Raw genomic sequence first — 27,580 nt, forward strand, 5'->3', positions numbered from 1 at the left:
GGTGTGTGCCAGGCTGGAGGAGTTTGCGCTCGCCCAGGTTTTTGCTCCGTCTCGGATCCCAACCGTCACTGACTGATGAAAGCAATGGGGGAGACGCGTTCCCTCTCGCGCTACCACCTCCCTCTGGTGTTTGCTGAGCGGAGTAAACTGTAAGCTACTGTCTCTTTTCCACTCCGTGGATCGCGGAGATGAGGTGTTGCACTCGTTCTTCTCTCACACCTACGGATGCCATGCGCTGAGTAACGGGAGTTACCGTGCCGGGTAGAAGGTGGTATTCCGATCACCTGAGAAGTTGCGGTTAAGTGTGTGTCAGACATGGGACGGCGTCTTGGCGCTTTGGGATACAGTGTTTGGGGAATAGCTTCTTGAGCGGCGAGCTATCTTTGGCGACCACGCGAGACCGAGGGACCTCGCACCGGCGAGATGCGCACTGATCACGGCTTCGTTCTGCTGCTCCTCAACGGGACAGCGTGCTTGGTGAGCCGGGAGAGGGATGGGTTGGGGGGCGTTTGAGGGTGGGATTCTGGTTACAAGTTTGTGCTGTTCATTGAACTGTGTGTGATTTCCCAAAGGCTGAGTGGCGTACTTCGGTTAAGAATACTTCCCAGGTTCGTGTGGCACGGGAGGGCGAGCAGAACTGTCCGCCCGCTGTGCGCGAGAGCCCTCACGCGCTCACTTCGCGCCTCGCGGGGGATTGTTGTTTGAGCACCGGACGGACCCGCGTGAATAAGTGTCGAACGGGGTTCCTCGAGCGTCACGGTTCGCGGTACGCGAGGCCTCGCGTCTGAGCTAGTTTAATGTGTCTGAAAGGGGATCATTAATTGGAAAAATAAAACCATAAGACTCTCCAGCAATAGAAATTAACTTCTTCGTTGCGCAAAATGTTTCACTATCATGAATTTGGTAGTTTGTGAAGAATTACTAGCTAATGTTGGTTATTAGAGGATTGTATCTTCACTGCTAGCCGATTAAACCTCTACAGTCTGAGTTTGTTAATATAACCCTGTGATCCACAGAAACCTTCCGTTTCGCTGACGTGGGCTGCTTGAACCGAAATCAAAGAAGACAAAATTAATCCCCACGGAGAAGTGCAGGGTCTATGTTACAATTCTCCGTTGCGCGGCTTACCAGAATAAGTCTCTCCTTAAAATGCCACCAACCCGTTTTAATCCTCTTGTTCCCCGCGGGAATGCTTAACGCTATCGTTACAGCTGGACAAACCGGACACCCGTTTCATTTGGCCATAAAGGGTATTAGGAAGCTTTTAAGGTTAATGACGATGCGCAGTGAGATTTAGTTAAGCGCACACATTCACTTTGCCCGCTCCCCTGTCGTACACATTGGTGTTTTGAGAGAGAGAAAATTAATAACGATGTTAAATCTCTACCAGTTTAATTGCAAGACACCTGCGTGAAATGAACTGAAGTTTAACAGCTGAACATAAATTAAATGAAGTCACTCCTAGAACACCGGTTTGGCTATATCCGATATCCTTTTCTAATTCCATCACCAGACACATTGGATGTGACGATGTGTCCAAAATGACAAGTACAAAGGATGAGTCAAGAATGTAATTTACAACATATCAGATACATGTAAAAGTAACGCAGTAAGCCTACAGGGGGGTGCATGTCCCCCAGACAGTGGGGGCATTCATGCAGACGTAAGATGGGCTTATAATCAGACGTTACATCGGCAAGGCACTAATAACGTAATTAGCCTAATTATCCTACGGCTCGTGGTCATTCATCTGCCACGTTATTTAAACGGGAGGAAGAAGCACGCACGAGAAAACGCTTCGCGCTGCCGCGCGCCTCAATAAGGCGCCACGGGTAATTCTTTTGCGCATGACAGTGATAAATTATAAAGTAATTAATGATTTTTTTCCCCTATTGTGTTACAGAACCGCGATTAGACACACACATTAATAATCACCCGCGATTTTCTGCAGAGTTAAGCGAGCGAACGTATTTTAAAAATCTTGAAGGACATTGGAGAGCATTTTTATCGATGTACTGCTTTTACATTAGAAATGTTCATGATATGCTACAAGCCATATTTGAAATGACGTTACCAGGTAACAAAAATGCAGTTTACCAAAAGGCCACTGAATGAGACTTGAGTGTAATGTTTGGGTTTATACCACTAAATAAACAAATTAAGGAGCAAGATTGTTGCATAGCATAGTCAGATCTGATTACATCCACCCCACAGCTAGCCCAACAACATTAAAAAATGACCTTTTTGTTGCAACATTTTCAAATGCCTGCCATGGTCAATGTCTGTCTGGGAGATAAACAAACACAATTAAACGTCTCTCTCCCCCTACATTTCCCCTTTTAATGATTTAAACAGGCTTTCCATAACAGGGCACCAGGCAGTCGATGGTGGATCACAGGCAATTACTGCATTAAATTTGTTTATAGCGCTGATACTGACACAGCATCTTTCTCATTACAAGCTTATTAAATTAATTCAGTTACAGGATGCAGCTTTCTCAAAGCCAGGCGCTCACCTACTGCAGAGTAATGGAGGAAAAATAAACTAACCGCGGCACCCAAATTGGACAAGTCTATCTGGGTGTGTTGGTGTGTGTGTGTGTGTGTGTGTGTGTGTGTGTGTGTGTGTAGGAGATACTTAGAGTCAAACTGGATAGACTGAAAGAAAAAAAGGAAGCAATTCAAACTAAAATCTGTGCTACATAGAACAGGCCACATGGTCAGTGGGACACATTTAAGAGTAAGACGTTTTGTGCTGCACAGTCCTGTGAGCTGACTGTTGGAGGGACAGTAGCAGCAAACACAAGCATGTATATGCTCTAGTTCATCTCCTGATTTAAACCATGCTCGAAGACGGGACACACCACTCTGTAAACACCACACACAGACAAACAGCCAAATATACATACAGACATGCATGCACACACTCACGCACACATGCAAACAGGCCATTTGAAAGGTTACGCCATCTGACTTTCATGGATGGCTGGCTGACATTTTAGCAGGGCAAACGATGAAGCACTGCTAAGGTGGGGTGAGCCGGTGCGCACAATATACCCCCTAGTGCTGATGCAGACATCCCACGCCACCGAAACGTCTCTGGGCTGTCTTAAGCCGAGCTTGGCTTACACCTGATTAACTGTTGATCTGAGGCCCAGTGGGGGGACTGCTTGCAAGCATGACTCTGCCTTGTGTTGTGACTCAGCTACTCCTCACCACCCAGCACCACCCACTGCTGCTGCTGCCAGCACCACTCTGCTCCGAGATCCACCCATCTGTAGGACAGCCCCCCTCACCTACACGTCAGCTACGCCCTAAGGATCTACACCAGGGCTTATTCTCCCGTGCACGTGGACGAGCGTGCATAAATACATCTAGTACTGTTTAGGTGCATGGTTGTTACACTTTAACAAACATTTCGGGGCGACGCTTTTAATTCTCATTTACTCACAGTCACATAGGTGCTTTCTTTGCCTTATAACAGCTGCTTCTTCAGAAACATTATTTTCCTAAAGTATCCTAAGGGCAAGTGTTTACGGTGGCTTATTTAAAATTCGAGTCTTATGAGAGACAGGAAAGGGAAAAACAGCGACTTGAGTATGAAAGGCACTGTGAGAGAGAGAGAGAAAGACAGAGAGAGAGCAGAACGAGGAAGACAGAGAGAGGAATGAGAGAGATGGAGAGGGAGAATGAGAGAGACAGAGAGAGAAGAGGAGAGATTTTATTAGACAGGCGTCAAGTCTGCCTGCTCGGAGTGTTAAAGAGTGTTGATTTATGCACAGGCACGACTCAGCCGACTCCCGAAGCTGCGCGCTCCGGACTACCTCCCATCTCCCTACCCCAGAGATGGACACCATTGGCAGGGCACACACAAGCAGGATTTCCCCTTGGGGATCACTTTCCGTGCAGAGCAAAAGCACTTCACAGAGCTCGCACAGACCTGTACATGACCCTTTAGCAAAGGAAAATACAGGCTTTTCTGTGTATGTGGGTATGTGCAAGTCAATAAGAGCTTCTCTTAAGACTCGCATATATTTACCACAGAGAGGAAAGTCATCAAATGACAGGAGAAATGAACAGGATTCGTTTTTTTGGGCATCACAGACATTTTTACAGAGCACAGGGAAACAAAAAGCAGTGACTACAAGCACGGCTCTAGGTAGCATCCATTCAGTCAATACGTAGAAACAGAGCGTTTTGAGCAAAAGCCGAGACTGATGTATTGGATTGTTGGAATCTGAAAGGAATGGACAGATTTGTTTGCGCCTAACTGGCGTTTGGACCGCAAATTGTTCTCTTAAGTACAAACAGATTACGAGAGAGGCACGCCGTTGCGATGCCTTTGACGCTGGCCCCTTGGCAGCTCACGCTTATTGAATAGTAGACATATGCCACCATCTGCCTGGACAGACAGACATTACTGTCCTTTCAGGCTCATTTAAGCACCACGCTGACCTTATCTGGGTGCGAATGAGGCATCTGCCGACATCATCAGAGGGGGACATGAGTGCCTGTCCACTTGTCAGGGATTGATGTGGAAAAAGAATGGTGGATGGATTGACTGAAGAAGAATGCCATGGGCGCTTCCCTGTGGTCAAAAATGCAGGATTTTATTCTGTATTTGATCCATAAAAGGATTATTGCCTGTATACAGTTTTTCTTTTACATCAGTACCATAAACTCACTCTCTCAAAACTGTCTGTTGGCTCCAGTCATTAAAAACCTAGATTAGTGGAGGCTAATATTGACTAGGCACATAATGAACAAACAGCAGATTTCCTCTTCCTTTGGCCGTGTTCTACTCCTTCTCCAGATTTGTGATCACGTATTAAGTTTCTTTTAGCACCTCCTCCTTGCTCTTAATGAGACTCTGAAGCCTCTTTTCCCTCCTTCTGTCAATTATGGACCCTCTTTGTCTTGCATGTGCTAAAAGTTCCATGACTGATCTCCACTGGCACCAAGTAGGGGTGGCTAGATTAGCGATTTCAGTGTTGAGGTTACTAGTCCACAGGGCCGCACAGTTTTTGAGATGCAGGTGCTCAAAGTTTAAAAAAAGGGCACCCAGTTTCTTTAAACACACACACACACACACACACACACACACGCACACACTCTTTCTCTCACTCACACCAGCCAGACCTACTATTCTCAAATTCATAAATGAATGAAAATAATCCAATAGTGGTATTTCATCATTTATTCATATTAAACAAATACACACAATTGTGCATCAGTGATTACAGATTGGTACAAAGTTCACAACCAATTTACAAGCTAAATAAATCATAGGAAGCAGGGTAGTTTTTACTGGCATTAAGTGCTCCAGTGCAGTCTCAGTAAACACCCCTTAGAGCACAGCATCACACAGGTCATGACTTGCCACTCGCTTCACTTGGCCTGGTGCTCCCAAGTTTCCCAGTGAAGTGCTTTCTTTAGCTGTAGACCACATCTAGGTTCTTCTTCTCCCAAACCCCTGGTTATATCAGAACTGCAAAACACTGAAGAGCAGTGGGGATTTAATCATGATACTTATAAAAGAAACGCAAAGTACTGTACCAGTAACACATGCTGGCAGATGCATACATATGTTATCAGTTTATTTGTTATTTATTTAGACTAGGATTACTATTGTCTTTTGAATTTACACAAGAAACTAAGTAATTAATCTTAGCATGCCATAGCAAATTATTTTTAGTAGAATAATTTAGTTAATTCTGCTCAAAATAATATAAATAAATAAATAAATAAATAAATAAATAAATAAATAAATAAATAAATAAATAAATGTGCATTCCCTGATAGAAAATATGAGACAAAACTGTCAAGTACATATTTTTGTACATGTACTGCTAGGGATAGAACTTCACTAGACTCTCATACTAATGAACCTTCCCAATTGACAAAGTTCAACCCTGGCTAGCAAATAATGTTCATTAGCTGTCTTAAATTCACTTTTGTGAGCACAAGTGTGATCTTCTTGAAAAACTGTAATAATTTTAGGTAGAATTGCGAACGTTATTTCAGGGAAATGATGACTCAAGTAGAAATATCCTATCAAAAAATTAACATAAAAATACTCCAGTAATGAATGATTTACAAAATCAAAACATTTACTGTTAGTTACATTATGCAAGTTGTCCTCACTCATGCTTTCTTCACCTTAAACCTGCACGGTTTACGCTGGCACATGTAATGCTGGGATCTGAGGGGTAACTCCGTGTGTGTGTTTTGATGCGGGCACGAGACTTTGGTTTTTGTCATAAAGGAGGTGGAGGACCCGAGTTGGACGGGTCCTTTAACGGGAGCTACTGCAGTGGAGTTGGATTTTAAAAAGTCTCCGTGCAGTGTGTGATAATTTGTTAGAGGAGCACAGTCATTCTGTGATTTTAATCAGAGCTCTCACAGGCTGAACATATTAGAGCTGTATGAGTAGGGCAGCGAGAGGGCGAGCGAGAAGATTGTGCCGGTGAAGAGTTGGGAGTCAAAGTAAGAACCGAGGCCCTTAATTAAAAATTTATGTCATATTAGAGATGGAAATTTCAATCCAGCAGCCAGAGGTGCAGAGAAAGACAGAGAAATGGACAGAGGAAAGAGAAAAGGGTTTCGAGAGGAAGCAGTGGAAGAAAAGAAGTGAAAGGTTGGCAGAGAGCACGAGGAAAGGCGCCAATGACTGTTTATCGTTACTTCTCCAGTTTTATAGTGATTCAGAAAATGAACATTTAATCTCATATGTATTGTTTTCAGAGTTAATATTCTAACTTAATTTGATACTCAAGCCTAAATGCCTGAACAGTAAATGTGAATGTGTGTGTGTGTGTGTGTGTGTGTGTGTGTGTGTGTGTGTGTGTGTGTGTGTGTGTATGTGTGTGTGTGAGAGAAGAGAGGCTATTATGATTAAAATTTTAGTTCCAGGTTAAATTTTAGTTAGACGTTAAAGACAGAAAGATGCCACAAAGTTATGTCCACTGACGGAACTGAAAATGAGTCTCCTTGTAAATGTTGTACATTTGTTGTACATTTGTTATACTAAATTCCCCCAGCTGCCTTCATGTAGTGTTTAAAGTACGTACATGCCACGGTCTTCTCCGTCGATCAGCCCATCTCAGCAAAGGTTGCCTTTGACCTGCTGTTTGCCTGTGTGTGATCAGTGTGTGATCGGAGTCGGTTTCTTCTGTTGCTGGTGTGCTATGCGGGAGAGAGCAGCTTCTGGCTTCCTGCTTGTGCTGCTTTGCCCTACAGCACCACACCAGCTCTGAGGTCAAAGCACGCACTTGCCAGGGACGGTGGTGCAAGAACTGTGAACATAAAGTGGCGCGGACAGTCCGGAGCCATGGTTGGCATGGTTTCTCATGTCGGCAGTAGGTACGAACCAGGCTTTAGCAGTTAGGCTGTCATGGGTGGGTGTTTCATGGCTTGACAGATGCATGGGCTAGGATCAGACTGGCACGGAGCCGGTCTCTCTGCCACCGTGGTACAGCAGCCGTCTGTGGTGTGGGTAGGTTTGATGGTAGAAGCACAACAGAGAGCAGCTGTGATCTGTACGGCTAGAGTGGGCATACCAGTGATGCCGCAGAGCTATGCACGTCTGTGTAGTCCTTCTTGTGCAGTTTTGCCTTCAAAGTCCTGATGAGCAGGATAGTGTTCCCCTGGCAGGTGAGGTCTCACAGCTTCTTTCCTGTGCCACAGGGAGAGTGCCGCCATCAGCCCTGGCGTTCCCTCTACAGCAAGCTGCATTATAATGGGGCTGCTTTGCAGCAATGTCTGTAGTAAAAGTTGCTTTACAGATCAAACTGAAGCAGGGTGACAGACACTCGGCCCGTGAAGGTGACTGAGACGCTGGCAGGACCAGCATGTATAAGTGAGCCCTAGAACCCTCAAACCTGGTTGATGTTGATGAGCACAAACATGGCTAAACAAAGGGGGGTGGGGAAGGGTTACAGGATGAAATGTGTTCACTATATGAAGAAAAGAGATGAGGTTTATATATCATTATTCAATTCTAATAATAACACGTAGCTATTTATAAGAAGCAGTGGAACATTACAGCCACATATTAAATGTTAAAGCTATTTTACATTATAAAACATGGTAATAAACCTTGGTAAGTTTTTTTTTTTATCTGCAGTGGAAACAAAGACCTTCTTAAACATAAGTTGTTTTTTTTAAACTTATGATTGATTTATACATTTAGAACTTTCTCTATCATTCCAAATTCAAAATAACATCCTTAAGCTTAGCAGCAAACTATGTTGTAGGTGATCGATCTGAACTTAAACACAGAATTCCTTATACCCTGAAATAAATTTCGCTCTTGAAACGCTGAGAAAGGTTTAGAGAAAATATGGCGACTGTGTCTTTAAAAAGTTGACATAGAAACATGCAGCCAGCTCCACTACTGTCATTGTGAAACTTTGAAATGGTGTATCTGTCTATTCTCCAATTGCCAGGGGACAGGCATTTCAGACAGTCCAGCCCACTACACCCACACACACGTATTACTATCTTCATGGGGTTTTTCCATTGTCTTCTGTATTGCGATAGCTAAATATAGTTATGCCTACTGTAATGCTAACACACACTAAAAAACATTAAAGGCACTAAAACCTAATTCGTACTTCAACCTCAGTTACCAAAAGGCTTTTTAAAATTTTTTTTTAAATAAAAGCCTTTTTTTTTCCATTAAAAAAGCATTTTTCATGCAGCCACAGTTCAATCAACCCACGTCAAAATGTTCATGTCTCCCAGTCATCATGAGGACATTTAGTACCTAAAAATGGGGCTAAATGCACATGTGCGCGCACACAGAGAGAGTTGTTATGGAATTCTCCTATCCTGCAAGGCCAGAGGTATGATGCGTTACAGGTCATCCATAGAGCGAAGAAGCTCCTGTTTAAGTTCAACCCAAGACTGAAGCTCCTTCAAAAACCCTCCTGAGTATACTTCAGGTGGGAATGAAGTGAGATCAGAAACCGTACAGGTGCAAATCTGCAGCATTTAATACTTTGGAATTATTCACATGTATGCTTACATTTTGCTTTCTAAGTATATTTAAATCTTCACCCTTTAGATCTGTCACTTATGAACACTAATGCGTACTGAACACGTATTGCTAGGACGTGCTTCACTGCCAAAGCACACTTTGTCTCCAATGGCACACGAGAATGTTATGATAGCGGTGGTCACACACTTTAGTTGTGACACTACTGATGCACACTGTCAGTGTGAACTTAGCGATCTTACTAATGAATTTACTGTGAGAGGTATTTGCCGAACTCAGCTCTCATGAAAAGTTTAGTTTACGTCTAATGTGGATTTCATGTGTAAACTTCCTCTTACGATGTCATTTGTGCTGGATGAAGTGACATATCTCGCTTGCTGTTATTCTTACAAATTGTTGGTGAAATCGCACTCCCTGAAGTCTCTGAAGTGGACATTACGCCATCTGCCTGGTGTCAGAGGACGCCTACTCCCCATTCCTAGAGTGCCACTGCTCCTCCCATGGTGTACAGTCTACACTTCAGGAAAATTCGCAAATTTCATTTGTAGTTTTGTTCTCCTCTTCCATACTGCGGTAGGACCAGGAAGCTTACGCTTCCGAGAAAAGATATTGCAGTTGTCTCTCTAAAGCCTTCACTGGGATGCCATAGACATTTGAAAGGGCTCCTATAGAATGCTGCGTCCGTCTTTTTTAGGAGGCCAGGGTGAAACTGTGTACCTGTCTCTTTAAATGCCTGTGCACTGCCTCAGGAACTGACAGCTCTGCATTGGTCATCAACTCATTTTTCTTCTTCTCCCCATATATCTACTCTATCCACTTGTTTTCCACTCATCTCCTACATTCTTGAACATTTGCTTTCTCTCTCCCTCTTTCGTCTCATCTCATCTATCCCCTGCTCCGGATTTGTAACCAAAAGACAGCACTCGCTAACACTCGCTGAGTCACAATTAGCATAACAACAACACAGCCCCCAGACCCCCTAGGGAGATGGACCCCTCTGTCCTCTCCACATTGACGAATAACAGACAAATAACTTTTACACTCAAGCAAAGACGCCGACACACACAAAGACACAAACGCACACACCTGTGCTCACACACTCATTGCCATCCCTGGCTATATATGCCCTAGCAGTTAATTAGATCCTCTGGCGTGGCATATTCAAGTCAATATGCTAAATTACAAACAGTGGTACTGACTGGACAAAAGCACTTGTTCGATTTGCACGGTACCTCAAGCAAGCGAACCTCAGATCCTCCAGCGTTTGCATTTAGCAGTGTTGTGCTCTGCACCATTGCGCTTTCGATTCCGTGAAGCTACGTGTCTCATTCATTACTGGTTCACCTGTATTGTTGCAGTTATGAGGCCTATTGAAACCAGCCTTCTGTACTTTTGTGCATTATTCTACAATGCAATATACAGAGGCATTAGCTCCCTGCCGCCGTTCTGTTCGACATTACCAAAGCCTGTCACAGACCTATTACGCCCCGCGTGGCTGTGTTCAAATCCGGTTAAACTCACAGACGTCCCTTCACTCCCCTAATCCCACTCTTCCTTGCCCTCCACCCTTCACTACACAACCTTCTGCTTTGGGACTCAGCGCGGCGTTCGTTTTGCCCCCCTCTCCGTTCGTCCCTTTTCCTGCTTTCCTCAGCTATTTACCATCTGGCGGCTGAAGCTGCGTTCCTGTCCCCTTCTGCGTCTATCACCCCGATAATCAGTCATTAATGCTGCTTCGACACGCGGACTTCTGCCAGCGCGAGGGTGTGGGGTGGGGTTGGTCACTCCACGCGCACGCACACGAGCGCCGTGGCTTTAATATCCTCCCTTCATCCTCTCCCTTTCGAACGGACTTTTTCGCACGTGTAGCTCGGGCTGAGCGTCACTCATTCCGCTACTTTCATTCGCCTTCGCGCGATACTATCTGAAGGAGCGAACCCGCACCGAGAAGCGAGACCCCTCCCCGCCATCACTGATATCACTAACGGGGGAGAGACAGATATAGGCCATATTTCACCACAATTCATTCATTCCTTCTTTCTTTCTGACAAAAGGGGGATCCGTTAGATTTATTTCCCTCCCTGTCTCATGTAAATTATTGTCAGTCCCAAGGAAACCTTGGAGCTGGAATTCTCCGCGTAACACCGCTTATCATTACTATGACATTCAAAGGTCACTATGACATTTTATCAGTTTAACACGTATGTCTGGGATGTGCAGAAAGGTGTTACATTAATATGGTTTCCTAAAAATATATACTTTAAATAATATCTTATATTTTGAACAATAGTTCAGTTATAGGTAAATAATAATAAACTGCAAACAATTATTATTATTCCTAAAAAAAAAAAAAAACTAGCAGTCGGCTCTGTGTAAATCCGCCTCATTCGGCGAGTTCATTCATTTAACGCTACCGTGTGCTCTGTGAACTGTAATCCACACAGACACAGACACACACAAACGGGAGTTAAAGATCACAAGCGCTACGAGGTCTAGCCAGCCGCAATTCCCCCAGTCCCTCGCGCTTTCCGCGTGCCTGCGGCTACGTTGCTCAGTCAGCCAAACCAGAGCTCGCGTTACTGCACCCGCCGGTGCACGGTGCATCCCCGTCACTCCGAGGCACGCGGAGACAACAACGAGCTAAACGTGACCTTTAGATCCGCCTCACGTATAAAACAATCGACTAAGTGATTCGCCAAGACAGCGGGCACTTTTAAAAATGTGCTGCGAAACCGGATAGGAGTGAAAACGCTACATGTATTACAGCTCACTGCAGTCGTCCAGGCACAGAGTCTAGATTGTTATTATTACCGACTGATGAAACACTGCAGTGAGATTACGTTTCAGATTAAGATTGCGTTTTATCATTTGAGAATATCAGTAAAAGGGAAACAACATTCCTTCTTTTAAACATTAAAATACATTTACACAGCAAGTCAACTTTGTGTTTATTAATAGAATACCAAATGCCCAAATGGATTTGTTCAAGAAACATTTAACACATTCATTCATTAGTCATTTATTAGTAATGATAAGGAACGAGTTTCAAGATTGAAAATGCTTGTTCTGGAGTCTGTCAGACGGCCTTGGTTATAGTTTCTGGCTTCCAGATTTTTATCTCTTTGTAGGGTGGGTGGTTTGGATAATATCGGTTCCAAGACCACAGTCTGTTCTCCCTCAGGCTGTTCAGTATGTAACCAAAAGCATTGTTGTTTCTGGGTCAAAGGTCAATAGTTAAGATGTCTCAGTGTAAGATCTGACCTCCTCAACTCATGTTTGTTTTTTGGTTTTTTAAAATTTAAATCTTGGTCAGTAAAAGAAGGAAATATATCTGTTCTTTTAAGCAGAAGTCAGACGCTGGGTAGAATATGAGTGTGGGCATAAAGAGGAATGGATAGTTTCACACACATTTTCATACAGTTCAAAGGGAAAGCTTTTGCATGAAGGGCTTTGCTCCCTAAAGCTAGCTTCAAGATAAACAATAATACTGTTCTTAGCCTTGCTTCTACACTGTACCAGTTACGTAAGGCATAAAAGATGACTGCCAGTCAGACATGCTCCAGACTGCATTTTATTCTGTATTAAACATGACTGTAGATTTGTTTTGCATAGTGACATCAAAAAAAAAAAAAAAGAAATCACCAGAACCTGAAGGGTGTCTGACAGCATCTGCGTTTCCACTTACATCAAGTTTTGTGGCCATTGATTGCGGCTGTAGAGTGGACTATCTGGGACTCTTGGGTCTTCGCTCTGAGATCTGCAGGTTGCCATGAGTCTCAGCTCACAGCTGAGCACAGTGAAGCAGCTATTTCCATATGTGGGCTTCAGCATTGGTGCTCTGACTAATTACAACACTAGAGCTATTGATTACAGCCACCCAAAATAGTTTGTAAGGTTTCTGAAGGAATGTAGGAATATCAAAGCATGGACAAATCATTTCCGGGGAAGAACGTAACAGATTGCGCGTGCATGTCAGGTTTACAAAATAAAACAAAGCGTGCTCAGAAAAAAAGCAAACATAAGGATCAAAACATTATGTATCCTGTGGTAGCAAAATAAATTGCTTAATAAAAACCAGAAATGCAAACATAATTGCACTGTTGCCGAGTCAGAGCCAGTAGTTGGCTGTGTGTAGAAACTTCATAAGGGCTTTCCTAGGAATTGCTGTCTGAACAAGCAAATCCATGACCATAATCCAAGACACAGGCAAATCCATGACCATAATTCAGGCAGGGAAAAATAAAGGAAGGCTTGCACGCTAAAACTACAGATACACAGGGAACAAAGAAACAACGGCTAAGTGCTGCAAGTGTCCACAAGCAAACACAGAAAGGACATCACAACACAAAGCGTCTTGTACACAAGGACAACAACATGCCAGGGAGGAGTCGGAACCAGCGCGGACCTCTCCGTCTGCCAGGGCAAAGACTTAATGACAATTTAGTGTCTTTTTTGGGAGGGGGCTTATTTTATGTATATGAAAATATTTTACAAATATAAATATAATAATTACATATAAAAATCCCACTGAATGGCAAACAGGCTGAGGTTTGGCCCAGGGCACAACGTCACTTGTCAAAAACCCCTTGTGACACCATTGTTAGCACTTTGATTTTTGTTTTTCCAAATAAACTGAAAGCTGCCATTCTCTTCTATGCCCTCTGGTCATACAGATCTGGAAGACAAAATCAACACTGTGACATTTCTTGATGTCTGGGTCAAACCACAACAAAACCCTAAACTTTTTCTTTTTTCTTTTGTCTTGAAAAGTTGGCAGCTCTGATAAACTACAATGGAGTTCATTAGCTGAGCAGTCAAAGGCCTTGAACAAATTCAATGTGAAAGAAATGTGTTTGTGTTAATGAAACTCATACCTTTTAATTTTTTAATTGATGCTCTCAGTCCAGTGGGATAAATGGTAGGAGGCTTAAAGATGCTTTAAGTTGCATGAAGATGATTTAACGGATGCTTTAAGATGATTTAAGACGATTTAAGACGCCTTAAGTAAAAACGCAAGCCTTGACTGACAGAAAAGCAACATCTGACCTATAAGAAGCTACATGTTCAAAAGCATATATGAAGAGGATTACTCTGCTAGCTAGCACATCCCTCAGCACACTGAGCTGAAAGTGAAAAATCTTCTCCAGTCTCAGGCTGTGGATCATAGCAAATATCACGTGTTTCACACTCGCTACAGCATATAATTACAGTTTCCCCACCACAAAAGACCAACTGTAGATGCCCATGCCTCAAATGATACGAGTGGGCTTCGCGTTTCATAATAGGTTGTTAATCCCTAATGCTACACTGGCTCCCCTGCTGAGAGTGACTCCTGGTGCATCAGAGGTGCCAAATCATAGCAATGTGTCATCTCTATTTTTACTGAGAGCTGGTGAAGATGACCTTTCAACAAGGTTTGGAGAAGTGCACACATCCTTCATTTGAGTAAAGGAGAAATAACTTGATATAATATTACTCTAAAAAGTGAACGCCTGGATACAAAAATACACTTGAATTAAATAGTCAAGCAATTGCACTAAAATCTACTTAATTAAAAACTAAAACACAATTAATATAAAGTTATCAGATGTTTGTGAATTTGTGTGTATACAGTTCATTCAAATCTAATACATACAAACAAGTCAAAAGTAGGCTCCATCTCTTTGTTGTTAAGTCAAATCTATCCAAAAGTGTGAAAAATCTAAGGAAATACAAATACTATAACTGATACTCAAGTACAGTAGGGAAGGACTTGGCTCTCATGGTCCTGCCTTTCAAACTAGTGTGAGAATGTCATTCTGGTACCTTGGCATGAGAAAGACGCTCCAAGGTCAGGGGAAAACAGACGACGCTTCTGTCCAGCACCTTCTATTGCAGAGAGAGAGAGAGAACGAGAGAGACTGAGGAAAAGAGGGAGAAAGGGAGGGAGAAAGCAAGAGAATGAGTGAGAGAGAACTACAGAGAGAGAGAGAGATATGATCCAGTGAGAGCAGGAGGCCTGGCCTGGTGGGCGGGGTTAGAGCTGTGCTGTGCTTTTCCTCTTCCCCTCTTTAAAAAGAGACAGAAAATAAATTAGAGTAACAAGGGAGAGGTCTGAATAGATTCAAATCAATATGTCTATCATGCTTCTTACCTTTATCCATTATTAATCCACTGCTGGGGGAGGCCTCTCGCGGGACGTAACAGAAAGAGCCTGTAGCGCAGGTCTGGACCAGCCGCGCGGGAGAGAAGGCTGAGGAGTGACTGGCTGGCTGAGCGGAGGAGGGCGTGGGGTCATGCGGAAGCCCCGTCCGGCTCAGGCCCTGCGCAGGCTGCGCCAGGGAGCTGAACCTGTGGTGTGCTCCCTGTGTCACATGCTGCAGGATGGGCCCAGAACTGTTAACCACACGAAGACACATGGTGGAGAGGAGCCAACCAGCTGCCAGCCGTACTTATGGTACAGATGTACAGAGCTGAAAAGGACAGCAGGAATGTTATGGGATAATTCAGTGGAAATGTTACATAAATGATATTTTGATTCAAAATGAGCTAAAAAGTCTGGCTTTCCCAGAACAATACATTTTGACAGTTTGTAACTGGGAGCAGCAGAAGCCTTTTCATGCAAGATAGAACAGGAATGTCTCCCTCTCTTATTTTATTTGTAATGAAGGCTAAACCTATTGCTCATGTTTTAGGAGCTACCCATCACGTGTTTTCGGAGCTACCCATCACGCATTTCAGGAGCTACCCATCACGCATTTCAGGAGCTACCCATCACGTGTTTTAGGAGCTACCCATCATGCATTTTAGGCGCTACCAATCACATATTTTAGAAGCTACCCATCATGTGTTTTAGGAGCTACCAATCACATATTTTAGAAGCTACCCATCATGTGTTTTAGGAGCTACCCATCACGCATTTTAGGAGCTACCCATCACGTGTTTTAGGAGCTTCCCATCATGCATTTTAAGAGCTACCCATCACACGTCTTAGGGGCTACCAATCAGATGTTTCAGAAGCTACTCATCACGTGGTTTAGGAGCTACCCATCACGTGTTTTAGGAGCTTCCCATCATGCGTTTTAAGAGCTACCCATCACGCGTCTTAGGAGCTACCAATCAGATGTTTCAGAAGCTACTCATCACGTGGTTTAGGAGCTATCCATTATGCATTTTAGGCGCTACCAATCACATATTTTAGAAGTTACCCATCATGTGTTTTAGGAGCTACCCATCACGCGTTTTAGGAGCTACCCATCACATGTTTTAGGAGCTACCCATCACATGTTTTAGGAGCTAACCATCATGCGTTTTAGGAGCTAGCCATCACCCGTTTTAGGAGCTAGCCATCACGTGTCTTAGGAGCTACCCATCACGCGTCTTAGGAGCTACCAATCAGATGTTTCAGAAGCTACTCATCACGTGGTTTAGGAGCTACCCATCATGCATTTTAGGCGCTACCAATCACATATTTTAGAAGCTACCCATCATGCGTTTTAGGAACTACCCGTCACGTGTTTTAGGAGCTACCCATCACATGATTTAGGAGCTACCCATCACGTGTTTTAGGAGCTACCCATCACGTGTTTTAGAAGATACTCATCACGTGTTTTAGGAGCTACTCATCATGTAATTTAGGAGCTACCCATCACATGATTTAGAAGATACTCATCACGTGTTTTAGGAGCTACCCATCACATGATTTAGAAGATACTCATCATGTGTTTTAGGAGCTGAAACAACAGGGAGCTCTGAAAGGTTCATTTAAAAACAACAAGATGAGTTTATATTGACAACCAAGTCCATATGTTGGTTTATGAAGATTTATGAAGATCTGATCATCAGTCTCTGCTGATGCCCTGCCATGTCCTGTACATGCTGCAGCAAAGCAATGCAAAGGGACTGAAATCAACAGCAGACACTTTTGAACACGATATCCTCTCAGTCACGCTGGCTTTATTAGGCTTTGCTCTGCTGGGAGAAACGCAGGCCCTTTCACATGCACGTATGCAAACCACGGCCCAGATCCTGGCAGCAATATAGAAATTTGCCAAGAAAAGGAACTACACAGAGATTTTTTTTTTTTCCACAGAGCAATTCAATTTAAAATTCATAACTCTAATTAGCTGATGTAGCACTACTGCGAGAGCAACTTTCTGAAGCTGCAGAACAGATTAGTGGTTTTGAAATGCATCTAATGTAGAATTATTCAAGCAACAAGGGCATTAGGTATTATGCATATGCCAAGACTGGCTATTCACACAAGAGTACTGTTACACAGATATTCAAAGCCTCTTTAAAAGAAGAGGAAAAAGCAATGAAACAGTACAAAAGGAGCAGAGCTGGAGGAGTGGAGCAAGGCAAAGGTGGAAAAAGAGGCTGAATTAGATCGAACACGCTTTGCTAATCCTGTCTGAGTAAAATGGACTGGAGTCGGACTTAGGCAGATAGCAGAGATAGGCAGGAAGGGCGGAGCGAAGCAAGGAAGGCATGCATAAGCCTGATTAAGCTGCAATAAGCCTGCATAAACCTGCAATAAGCCTGCATAAGCCTGCATAAGGAAGGCGGCGAGTGCAGGATCGGGTGCAGCGGTCCAGGGCTAAGGCGCAGGAGCATGCATTATGGAAAAGGCAGATCCTTAAGTGAAGAGGATCAGACCTATCATAACACACACACACACACGCACACACACACGCACGCACATACACACACACACACGTGCATATGCGCACACACACACGTGCATATGCGCACACACACACGTGCATATGCGCACACACACACGCACACGCGCACACACACACGCACACACACACAGGGAGAACACACTTGCTGAATATGCATAGCAACATAGGGTGATGTTGAGGACAGGCGGACAAACATGCACGAGAGTACAGTCACACGCCGACACAGATGCACACAGTCTGGCAGCACGCTGAGACCTGAGAGAGGTTTTTAAGAGCTTGGTCACTTGCAGAGCTCCCAGCTTTCTCTCTTCCTTAGTTCCTTATTGTGAAACACACACACACACACACGAGCACAGACCAACAGTCACAGGCACATGCGCATAGACAAACATAGACAAGCATACACATGGTCGCACACACACACACCCACACACCCATCAGGCATTCTTAAATGTGACACCTGACTGAAAGGAGACATTTCCATTGTAATTAACTGTAAAGCGTGGTCAGGTCAGTGGAGTCTGTGTGTTGGCAGTGGGGATATTGTGTACGGTACTGAACACTGGAGGAGTGCAAGCACAGACAGACCAAAATGAGCACAGGAGCAAATAAAGCATGAACAATACATCAAACAGACACCTCTCACCACTGATGTGCTCCCAACTCTGTCTCCAGCAACATGAAAAGGCACAAACACACATGCACACAGACAGACAAACACACACACACACACACACACACACACACACACAAAACATACAAACAGACAAAAGTTATATAAAAAAAATCCAGTCCCCTTTTCCTCCATCATCTGGTCTGAAGGTCAGGAGCCCCTTCAGCTCTGCTCTTGCTGGTGGATGGTGTCTGTGTGTGCAAATGTGTGTTTGTGTTTTAATAAATCATGACCGTGTAGAAATGATCCATTACATCCACTCACCCTCTCTGTCTTCCACCATGTATGAGCCAGGACAACAGCTCCCTCCCATGTCTGTCTGTCTGTCTGTCTCTCTCTCTCACACACACACACACACACACACACACACACACACACTAGCAGACACCCTCACACACATTTACAAGCCTATCATTTCTAGCCAACCTCTTTACTCTGCCTGTACATTCTTCTCCATCTCTCGCCTCCCGTTCCCCACTTTCACTCAGCCACTCTTCACCCTTCACCCTACCCATGCTTCTGTCTCACTCACCACCCTCACTCCACTGTTCTGTCTCACTCTCCACCCTCTCACACTCCACTGTTGTCTCACTCTCCACCCTACCCCATTCCACTGCTGTCTCACTCTCCACCCTCTCACACTCCACTGTTCTGTCTCACTCACCACCCTCTCACTCCACTGTTCTGTCTCACTCTCCACCCTCTCACTCCACTGTTCTGTCTCACTCACCACCCTCTCACTCCACTGTTCTGTCTCACTCTCCACCCTCTCACACTCCACTGTTCTGTCTCACTCACCACCCTCTCACTCCACTGTTCTGTCTCACTCACCACCCTCTCACTCCACTGTTCTGTCTCACTCTCCACCCTCTCACACTCCAGTTGTCTCACTCTCCACCCTCTCACACTCCACTGTTCTGTCTCACTCACCACCCTCTCACTCCACTGTTCTGTCTCACTCACCACCCTCTCACTCCACTGTTCTGTCTCACTCACCACCCTCTCACTCCACTGTTCTGTCTCACTCTCCACCCTCTCACACTCCACTGTTCTGTCTCACTCTCCACCCTATCCCACTCCACTGATGTCTCACTCTCCACCCTATCCCACTCCACTGTTCTGTCTCACTCTCCACCCTCTCACACTCCACTGTTCTGTCTCACTCTCCACCCTATCCCACTCCACTGATGTCTCACTCTCCACCCTATCCCATTCCACTGCTGTCTCACTCTCCACCCTCTCACACTCCACTGTTGTCTCACTCTCCACCCTATCCCACTCCATTGTTCTGTCTGACTTTTTTAACTGACAGTTTGGCACTCCTGCCAACAGTGTTTATTCTTTAAAACATTAAAGATCTTAATCGCACGCTGAGGGTTTTTGAAGGAACCTCCCCTTCCACTTCTCTCTACAAGGTGATTACATTCTGCTGTCAAGAACAATAGAAATGAATTAAATCTCTCTTCTAGCAGTAATACGGTCTATTGCAAGAAAGCCCCAGAGCCATATTTAGCCATAGGGGTGGGCTAGCTCCTGCCCTGGACAGCACGACATGCAGTAAGGGGATTTGCCCCTTCACATGCAATATCACTCAATATAGTGAGCCACAGAAAATGACTGCTAATATAAACGCATACAGGCAGGGAACTAAGGCTGAATGTGGTGCAGTAGCTACTTTGTGTGGTGAGATGAATTTGTGTTGAGACACTATTAACAGCAGATATGAAGCTAATTTATGCCCTTGTCTCATTCTTCACCCTTCGCATCAACCAACACATGGATTATTTATTTATTGCCTCTCACTCTCTTGGTCTTCTTTTTCTTTGTCATCTTCTGCTGCACTCTTTCATCATCTCCATCCAAACACATGATACCCTGCCCCCTGTCCTTTTTCTCATCTGCTGTGTGTCTACAGTTGGCTCTGGGACAGGAAGACCCCCACTCCTCAACTTCGTCCTCCTCTGCTCTAAACCCCAAGTCATCCTCCCCAGCAGACAGCAGCAAAACTCTGGGGGTGCTGAGCAGTCAGGGCTCCGTGTCTCCGCTCAGCCGCTGGGTGCAGCAGAGCCGGGGGCGGGCCGCCAACGCCTCCGCCATGGAGCTGCCCTACCGCTCGCCCGTGTCCTTCTCCAAGCAGGAGTTCTGGGAGATGCTGGGGAGCGACTCCGCCAAGGCCGACACCGACACCGACGCCTCGGCTGGCGCCCGCATCAAGCGCCGGCCCATCGTCAAGACGGGCAAGTTCAAGAAGATGTTTGGCTGGGGGGACTTCTACTCCAACATCAAGACCGTGCGCCTCAACCTGCTCATCACAGGCAAGATCGTCGACCACGGTAACGGCACCTTCAGCGTCTACTTCCGGCACAACTCGACAGGCCAGGGCAACATCTCCGTCAGCCTGGTTCCACCCGTCAAGGCGGTGGAGTTTGATCTGGAGCGGCAGAGCGTGGTCTACCCTAAGGACTCCAAGATCTTCAACTGCCGCGTGGACTACGAAAAGGTGGACCGCAGCAAGCGCACATCACTGTGCAACTACGACCCATCCAAGACCTGCTTCCAGGAGCAGACACAAAGCCACGTCTCCTGGATCTGCTCCAAGCCCTTCAAGGTCATCTGCATCTACATCTCTTTCTACAGCACGGACTACCGGCTGGTGCAGAAGGTCTGCCCGGACTACAACTACCACAACGAAATGCCCTACCTGCCTTCTGGATAGGAGGGCATGGGGCGTTGGGGCGAGGGAGGGGAAAATTATGGGAGTCGAGTAAAAGAGAGGAGTGAGATATATAAACTAGGACAGAGGGACACGGAGGAGTGAGCGTGGCTGAATGAAGGATACGGATGTGGACGAGAGAGCAGGGCATGGATGAATGGGGGGGTTGGGGGCAGTACGGATGTGGGTAGTGTTGGCGCATTCGATATATGAGAGGGGGCACATTTTAAGCGGCTCAGAAGTTCTCCTCCGAGTGTGTACGGGACTGTAGGATTTTCCACAGACTGCGGAGAATCTTGCACGAGCAGCCTACTCGGAACAGACCCCTTTGTGAACTGAGCATTTTTTTTTCTCATGGACTGTGTTTGATCATCTGTAATATTCCCAAGGTGAATGTAAGGCATTTTTCTCCTGTGATAAATGTCTTGAAGAACCTCTCTACCAACCTGACAAATGTGACCTGCAAAAATCTATATATGCAAATCAAGCTGTCTAGTACAGATATGCAGGTGAGAGCACACCACCGAGGGCCTGTGGTGACTGGCAATCCCACCAGAGTGCTTCAAGCGGCTTCTGACCCACAGAAGGGCAAGGAAATTCACATCCTTAAAAAAGGATAATTAAAAAAGGAAATCCCATGTTGATTTTCATACAGCTACTATGCAGAGGCTGGGGGTTGTGCATTACAGTTATGTTGGAATTCACTTTTCCTAAGGGTAGAAGAGATAAAAGAAATGTTCATTGCATATTTCATGTTAAACTAACACAGACACACTTGCCTCTTTGACTTCTTGGTCTTCCCGCCTACAAATGTTATAGAAAGGAAGAAAATCAAGATAGTAAAAAATGTTAAGCAGTGAAACAGAAAAACAGGGAGAGAGAGATAGAGAGCAAGAAGGAGAGAGTAAAGACAAGAATGAACAGGGATTCAGAGAGCTCTTTAATTAAAGCCAAGCAGGGAGACAGAGATGTTGAGTATGAATCGACTTGCCCCTCTATTATTCTGCACATATGGGGGGGGATTACATTTTGTTTCCGAATGAATTTCTGATTTCGTGGCATGATAACTTAGCCACTAAGTGCAAGACTGCGCCTTCTGTCTCCAGGCGGGCCTTCTTCCACTAGAGTCCCGCCTATTATATCTGATTAAAAAAAGAAATATTATTGTGATAATTATGCATAATTTAATCCCATTTAAGACTTAATTAAGAACTGAACTAATTGGATTTGCTAGTGGCAAATTCAGAGATTCATTTGGCCTGGGAGATGTTTCTACAGGCCAAATTACCACATTAGACAAACAGCAGTTGAGTTGACCTTCCATAAATGCAGGAATTAATGAAGATCACAGTGAAGCAAAAACAGACATCAGCAGTAAAGAACATGGGAGACTCCAAACATTTCCATAAAGATTCAAATCAAAACACTTTGAAGACATTTTCAAGTTGGTGTAGTAACCAGAAAATGTTTGCTCCTAGATCAGGGAACAAGAGGACAGAAATATGAAAGTAAAGGAAGAAGAGCAGGGGGAGGGGGGGTGGTATGTGGAAAGCATGGAACACGGGAATGTGTTTGGGAAGCAGTACGGAGCCTGCCAACAGACGGAAGGTCGGAGAACAGAGGACTGGGTTCCACAAAGGTGGATGAGGTAAGAGGCATGAAAGCTAAGTGAGGGGAAGGGGGAAAAAATCACAATGACAACAATACAGGCAGGGAGATGAAAATGAGGAGGAGAGGAGAAGACTTGAAAGAAACAGCATGGAGAGTAAAGAAGGAGTAACGCAAAGAAAGAACACAAGGAGTGAGGCAAAAAAAAAACAAACCCATGATGCTAAATGCAATAACATAAAAGCACAATGTGGAACATCAAAGCATCTCGCTGTTTGATTCACTGCAGGAGCGGGGGGGGGGGGGGGTAGAGTGAGATGTAGGTAGCAGCCGTTTATGAGTTCATAACTAAAACCATCCCTTGCCTGAAGTTACAGGCAGGATAGTGAATTCCTCCCTGTAGGCCTGCACATTAGTGCTGTTATAAAGGCAGGAACATTCCAAACAATACGACTGCTTATATGCAGTCGTAAAGCCCTCAATTCCTGCCATTTATCTGCTTCTAATCATCGGCCCTCTGCACTCTGGCTAAGCTGCTTAGAAACTGCACAAGACATTTTTTAGATTTTCTGTCTGAGGCGGATAAAGAGTGCAATTCCAGATTTAATCAGATTTTACCAGTACAAGGTATTCAAATGATCAATAACTTTAATAAGTAAGTAGTGAACAATCTATATGCTCACCTAATTGCTATGTTTATTGACTGATCAGATGTGATTAGGGCCATATTGTCTCTCTTACTCTTCATAGACAGACACTGACACTAGTTCCCTACCAGGTTAGTTATATTGCATCTCTGCAATTTTTCATTGCTGTTTATTGACAGATAAATTCCAGAATATAAAGACAGACCCATACCAACACACACACACACACACACACACACACACACAGTCAGACAGCAGCCAGGGAAGCAGGCTTGGTGGGGAGCACCGGGGGTCTGTTCTGTCCTGCTGCTGAATTGTGCCAGTGTGCAGTGGAGGAGTCTTATTGCACTCTGCCTGCCCCCTCCCTATGCGTCTAGCTCTAGTTTAACCTCTAGCTTAACCATGCGCACTCTGTCTCATGCGCACACATATGTGCGCACACATACACATGCGCGCACACACTCCCCCAAGCAGAAACAGTACCAGGAATCACCTGGGAAAATCATCTTGTTCCAACTGCTCGGCCAGCAGGACTGAGTCTCCCTCTCTGACCCTCAAATCCTCTTTCTTCACCTCTCCTCCCCAACAGCTGGACTAGCACCTGCCAAACAGCCCACACACCTGGAACATGATCCCCTACATGCCTGCGTTCATGCTAATGCCCTGTAAAACATCACAGTCATTTGGCTTTCCTACAGAAACACAAACGGCTTAATGTGGCTACCAAAGTCCCCTTAACCTCTTAGAGGACAGAATATAAATTAACAACAAAATCCATCACACTCAGAAATGGACAGTTAGGTGATGAACAGGCTGACTCCAAAACTGCACAAAAAGGGGAGGGGGAGAGTTTTTTTTAATGGTGTCACTCATAAATGGGATCTGAGCTTAATTTTGTTATGTAGCTATGATGGGAGATACTAGCTAAACAGGATCAAAATGGTAATTTTACATAATGGAGCATCCATCATCTGCTCATTCACTCTGAAACATTCCAGTGAACCGGCCTTCCTTATCCTTTCTTGACAGCCACTCAACAGCAGCCCTCAGTCAGACCGCAGAGAGGACGGACTTACACTGTCACACACTGGTGGGTGTTGCCAAGGCAAAGGATAATAGTTCAAGTGGTGGAACACTCTGGTTGTCATAGCGACTAGCTCCTTCCCTGGCCTACGGAGTCTGGACACAGCTTTGGACACTTGATCCACAGACCTAGAAACTGAGTTAGCAAACTGGGTTAGCCACAAAGTGAACAACCTGAAAAAGAGCGGGCTAATGGCAAAGGGTACTATAGGTACTATACAAAAATATATCAATATATAAATAAATATATAAATATATAAAGATATATATATTACTCACCAACCCACCCGTGGGGCTGGCAGTAGACTCTAGTTCATTTTGGGTTTGTTTTTTTCTATTTTTTACATTGTTTCTTTTCCATGTGCGTCATGTTGATGTAGTGTATGGATGACAATGGTGGCATTTATTGTGGTTTTCCAACATCTGGAAAGAAAAAAAAAAAATCAATAAAGTAGACAGGTGTACTGAATGTTCTCGCTGAGTCTGAAGAGCTAAAGTGTCTCTGGGTTGAAATGGTCTGTCTTGATGGATCAGAGACAAAAGAAGAGATGTCAGTAGTGTTCAGATCTTTACTGTCCCTGCATTTGCATACTTCTTTGGTACCAAGAGATCTGGTTCTCTTTCAATTTTTGCACACTTTTCATTTGTGAATTCCCTCTCGTTTTAAGCCGTAATTGACATTAAATCTGACGGGCATCCTAATTAAATCCCAGACTACTGCTAACAAGCTGTTGAGTTCAGTCAGAGCGCTACATCTCTTTAAAGAAGATTGATTACGCTGTCACTGTCTGCATCGCTCTCTCTCTTCACCCTCCATATCGCTCACGTGTTCTCTCCATCATGCCTCCATTCCTACCCGTTCCTCGCTCCCATAAAGCCACGGTATGCCTCTGATATCTCTGGGAGAGGGGGAAAAGCCAACAGGAGAGTAATGCAGATCTAAAGGGTGGGAGGGGGGTCTCCCACTCAACACAGCATAGTGTAATCTACCAGAGGTTCTCCCAAACCCAGCAGCTAGCGAGAGACTGGGAACAGAAACGGGAAGACAGGAAGGAAGAGAAACAAAAGTACGGAAAGAAGGAGAATGAAAGAAAAGGGGGAGAGCTGCACGAGATCCAAAGTGAGAGGCTGATCAACAGAATAATTTGGTTTAAGGCAGACCATGGTAGACCCGATCATACGTCTTTAGATTCTATAAGATTATTTTTATTATTAATGTCATTGATTTAGCAGCCTGATGTATCCACAAAACCACGAGTCCATATCCAAAGGCTGTTATTTTATTAAAAGTAGCAAGACTTGCTCAATCGCACATGCGCCTCAGGTGGGTGTGCAAGGTGTTGGGGTCTCCTGCAGCCCATCTAGTGTGACACTTGGGTAGTTATGTGCTCAGAAACAGCCATGCACGTTCAGAATCTCAGCATGCTTCTGGATATGCACCTGAGTCAGAAGAGAACTGACGAAGGAGTGCTAGAATTCATCTGATCGAAATAAAAGAAAATCATGCCGTTCGATGCTTTTATTATTCTTTTTTAAAGTCTGATCTGCGACTTCACTTGATTACGGGCAGCAGCTTGAATGTGACCAACTCACTCTCACCTTTGGTTGTAGGTCTCGTGGTAGCTCATAATGAAAAAGGACAGAGAAAAGCCAACAATGTATAGGAGGTTTCAGAGTGATGTCCATCTTCAAAAGATGGGAGGAAAAAGAACAGAACAAGCCCAACATCAAAGCAGGGACAGTGGGGTGCATCACCAACACTCAGAAGGCATCCAGAGGTTGGGCTAAATCAAAAAGATACTGCCCTACTGTATTCCAGTTTGAGGTTATGTTTTCTGCCATCATTATGAAAACTCAGTTGACCCTTATAAGGATTACCTGTTCTGTTACATGCATTAGGGCATGCCTAATACAGATTGGTCTCTAAACTCAAGAGCAGCAGGTAAAACTAATATAGTTTTGTTGTGGAATTTTTGAATTTCTGCTTTTTTGGGGGGGGGGTTGCCACCCATTTATCCTTCGTGCTTTGGTCCTACTGGCTCTACGGCTAGCCTTTATAGAATCACAATCAGAAACAAATCTGCAGTTCCCGACCTTCATTTGTTTCCTAAATTTCTCACTATGTAACTACCAGATTAACACAGAATTGAGAATGATCTGTAACTGTACCCATACTGCACCTTGTTAACCTCGTTAAAATCCACCTCACACCAGAGGCCTCACCAGACTACCAAGTCTCATAGTATTCATGATCTGCCATGTCCTAGATTTTCAAATATACAAAATGGAAGGAAGCATTATGAATGTGATATCAGTATGACCAGTACATTTCTCAAGGCACCATACCTTAGCAACACTTCAGGTGGGAAATTTTCACATTTTCTTTAATGGAGATTTTGGGTATAATTTCTCCATCAAACATTTCAAGTTACTTCAATCCTGTCAAAAAGGACTGAGTAAAAATAAACACATGGACGTGTGAAATAAGTATTTTCTTCTAAATCTACTGTTTCTAATCTGGTTTCTACCAGCTGGGAGGAGAGGAATTTTAAAATTAGATCTCCCTAAGGCTGGTGAAGGCATTGTGACTTATGAGGCAGTAGGGCCTCTATGTTGCCATGATTAAACCAAATAGCTTTGAAGTCATTATTGTCCCAAACTGAAGCATGCTAAACAAATTCAGACCACGCAAGAGCCCATAAGAAAGAAAGAAGGGGAAAAAAAGATTTCCTTAATATTTTCTCCTAGACAGCAATGAGATATGAGCAAGTCTTTTGATTAAGCCTCTGGCCTGTCAGATATTTCTCAGCAATAACACCAAAACGCCTAAAAATATTAAAGCCCCTGTCTACTCATTTTGATATTTGTTTTCTATTACCTGTAGCTTTTTCGATCAATTTACTGTGAACCGACAGACAATGATGCTGATTTTTCAGTTGTGAAATGAGTTCATATGCCCCTTTTTTCTGATGGATTTGAGTTGGATGAGATTAGTTGTGGCGCCAGGTCTGCCAAAGTATCGATCCGAGTGAGTAAAATGGGTTTGGTTGCTCACCTACTTCACAGGATTCCCTTTCCTCCGCGGGAATATACCTGCTCTCGTCATGCGTCACTCTAAGAGATAACGCTTTAAAAGCTCGTGGGTAAATGGACCGGAGGGTCGAGGGCGTATACAGCGTGTACAATAGGACAT

At 44.4% G+C, this 27,580-nt stretch overlaps 1 protein-coding gene and 1 long non-coding RNA gene across 2 annotated transcripts; one reads left to right on the forward strand and one right to left on the reverse strand.

Annotated features, from left to right (window-relative positions):
- Positions 1-24,860, forward strand: LOC113569878 (neurexophilin-1). Its single transcript, XM_035527158.1, has 3 exons — positions 1-477; positions 20,252-22,697; positions 24,334-24,860. The coding sequence occupies exons 1-2, from the start codon at positions 424-426 to the stop codon at positions 21,050-21,052; spliced, it is 855 nt and encodes a 284-aa protein (XP_035383051.1). The 5' UTR covers positions 1-423; the 3' UTR covers positions 21,053-22,697; positions 24,334-24,860.
- Positions 5,188-10,899, reverse strand: LOC113569879. Its single transcript, XR_003409844.2, has 3 exons — positions 10,230-10,899; positions 7,070-7,674; positions 5,188-5,497 (listed from the first exon to the last, which is right to left on the reverse strand). It is a non-coding gene; the product is annotated as an uncharacterized LOC113569879 (long non-coding RNA).
- Positions 24,861-27,580: the final 2,720 nt, after the last annotated feature.

Source organism: Electrophorus electricus, chromosome 1, assembly GCF_013358815.1.
Source record: "Electrophorus electricus isolate fEleEle1 chromosome 1, fEleEle1.pri, whole genome shotgun sequence".
NCBI classification, from domain to species: Eukaryota; Metazoa; Chordata; class Actinopteri; order Gymnotiformes; family Gymnotidae; genus Electrophorus; species Electrophorus electricus.

Excerpts from the sequence above, each read along its gene's own strand:
- LOC113569878 (XM_035527158.1), top strand. The coding sequence starts at position 424 with ATGCGCACTGATCACGGCTTCGTTCTGCTGCTCCTCAACGGGACAGCG. Across the intron at positions 478-20,251 it reads TCAACGGGACAGCGTGCTTG|TTGGCTCTGGGACAGGAAGA; the intron begins GTGAGCCGGGAG and ends GTGTGTCTACAG.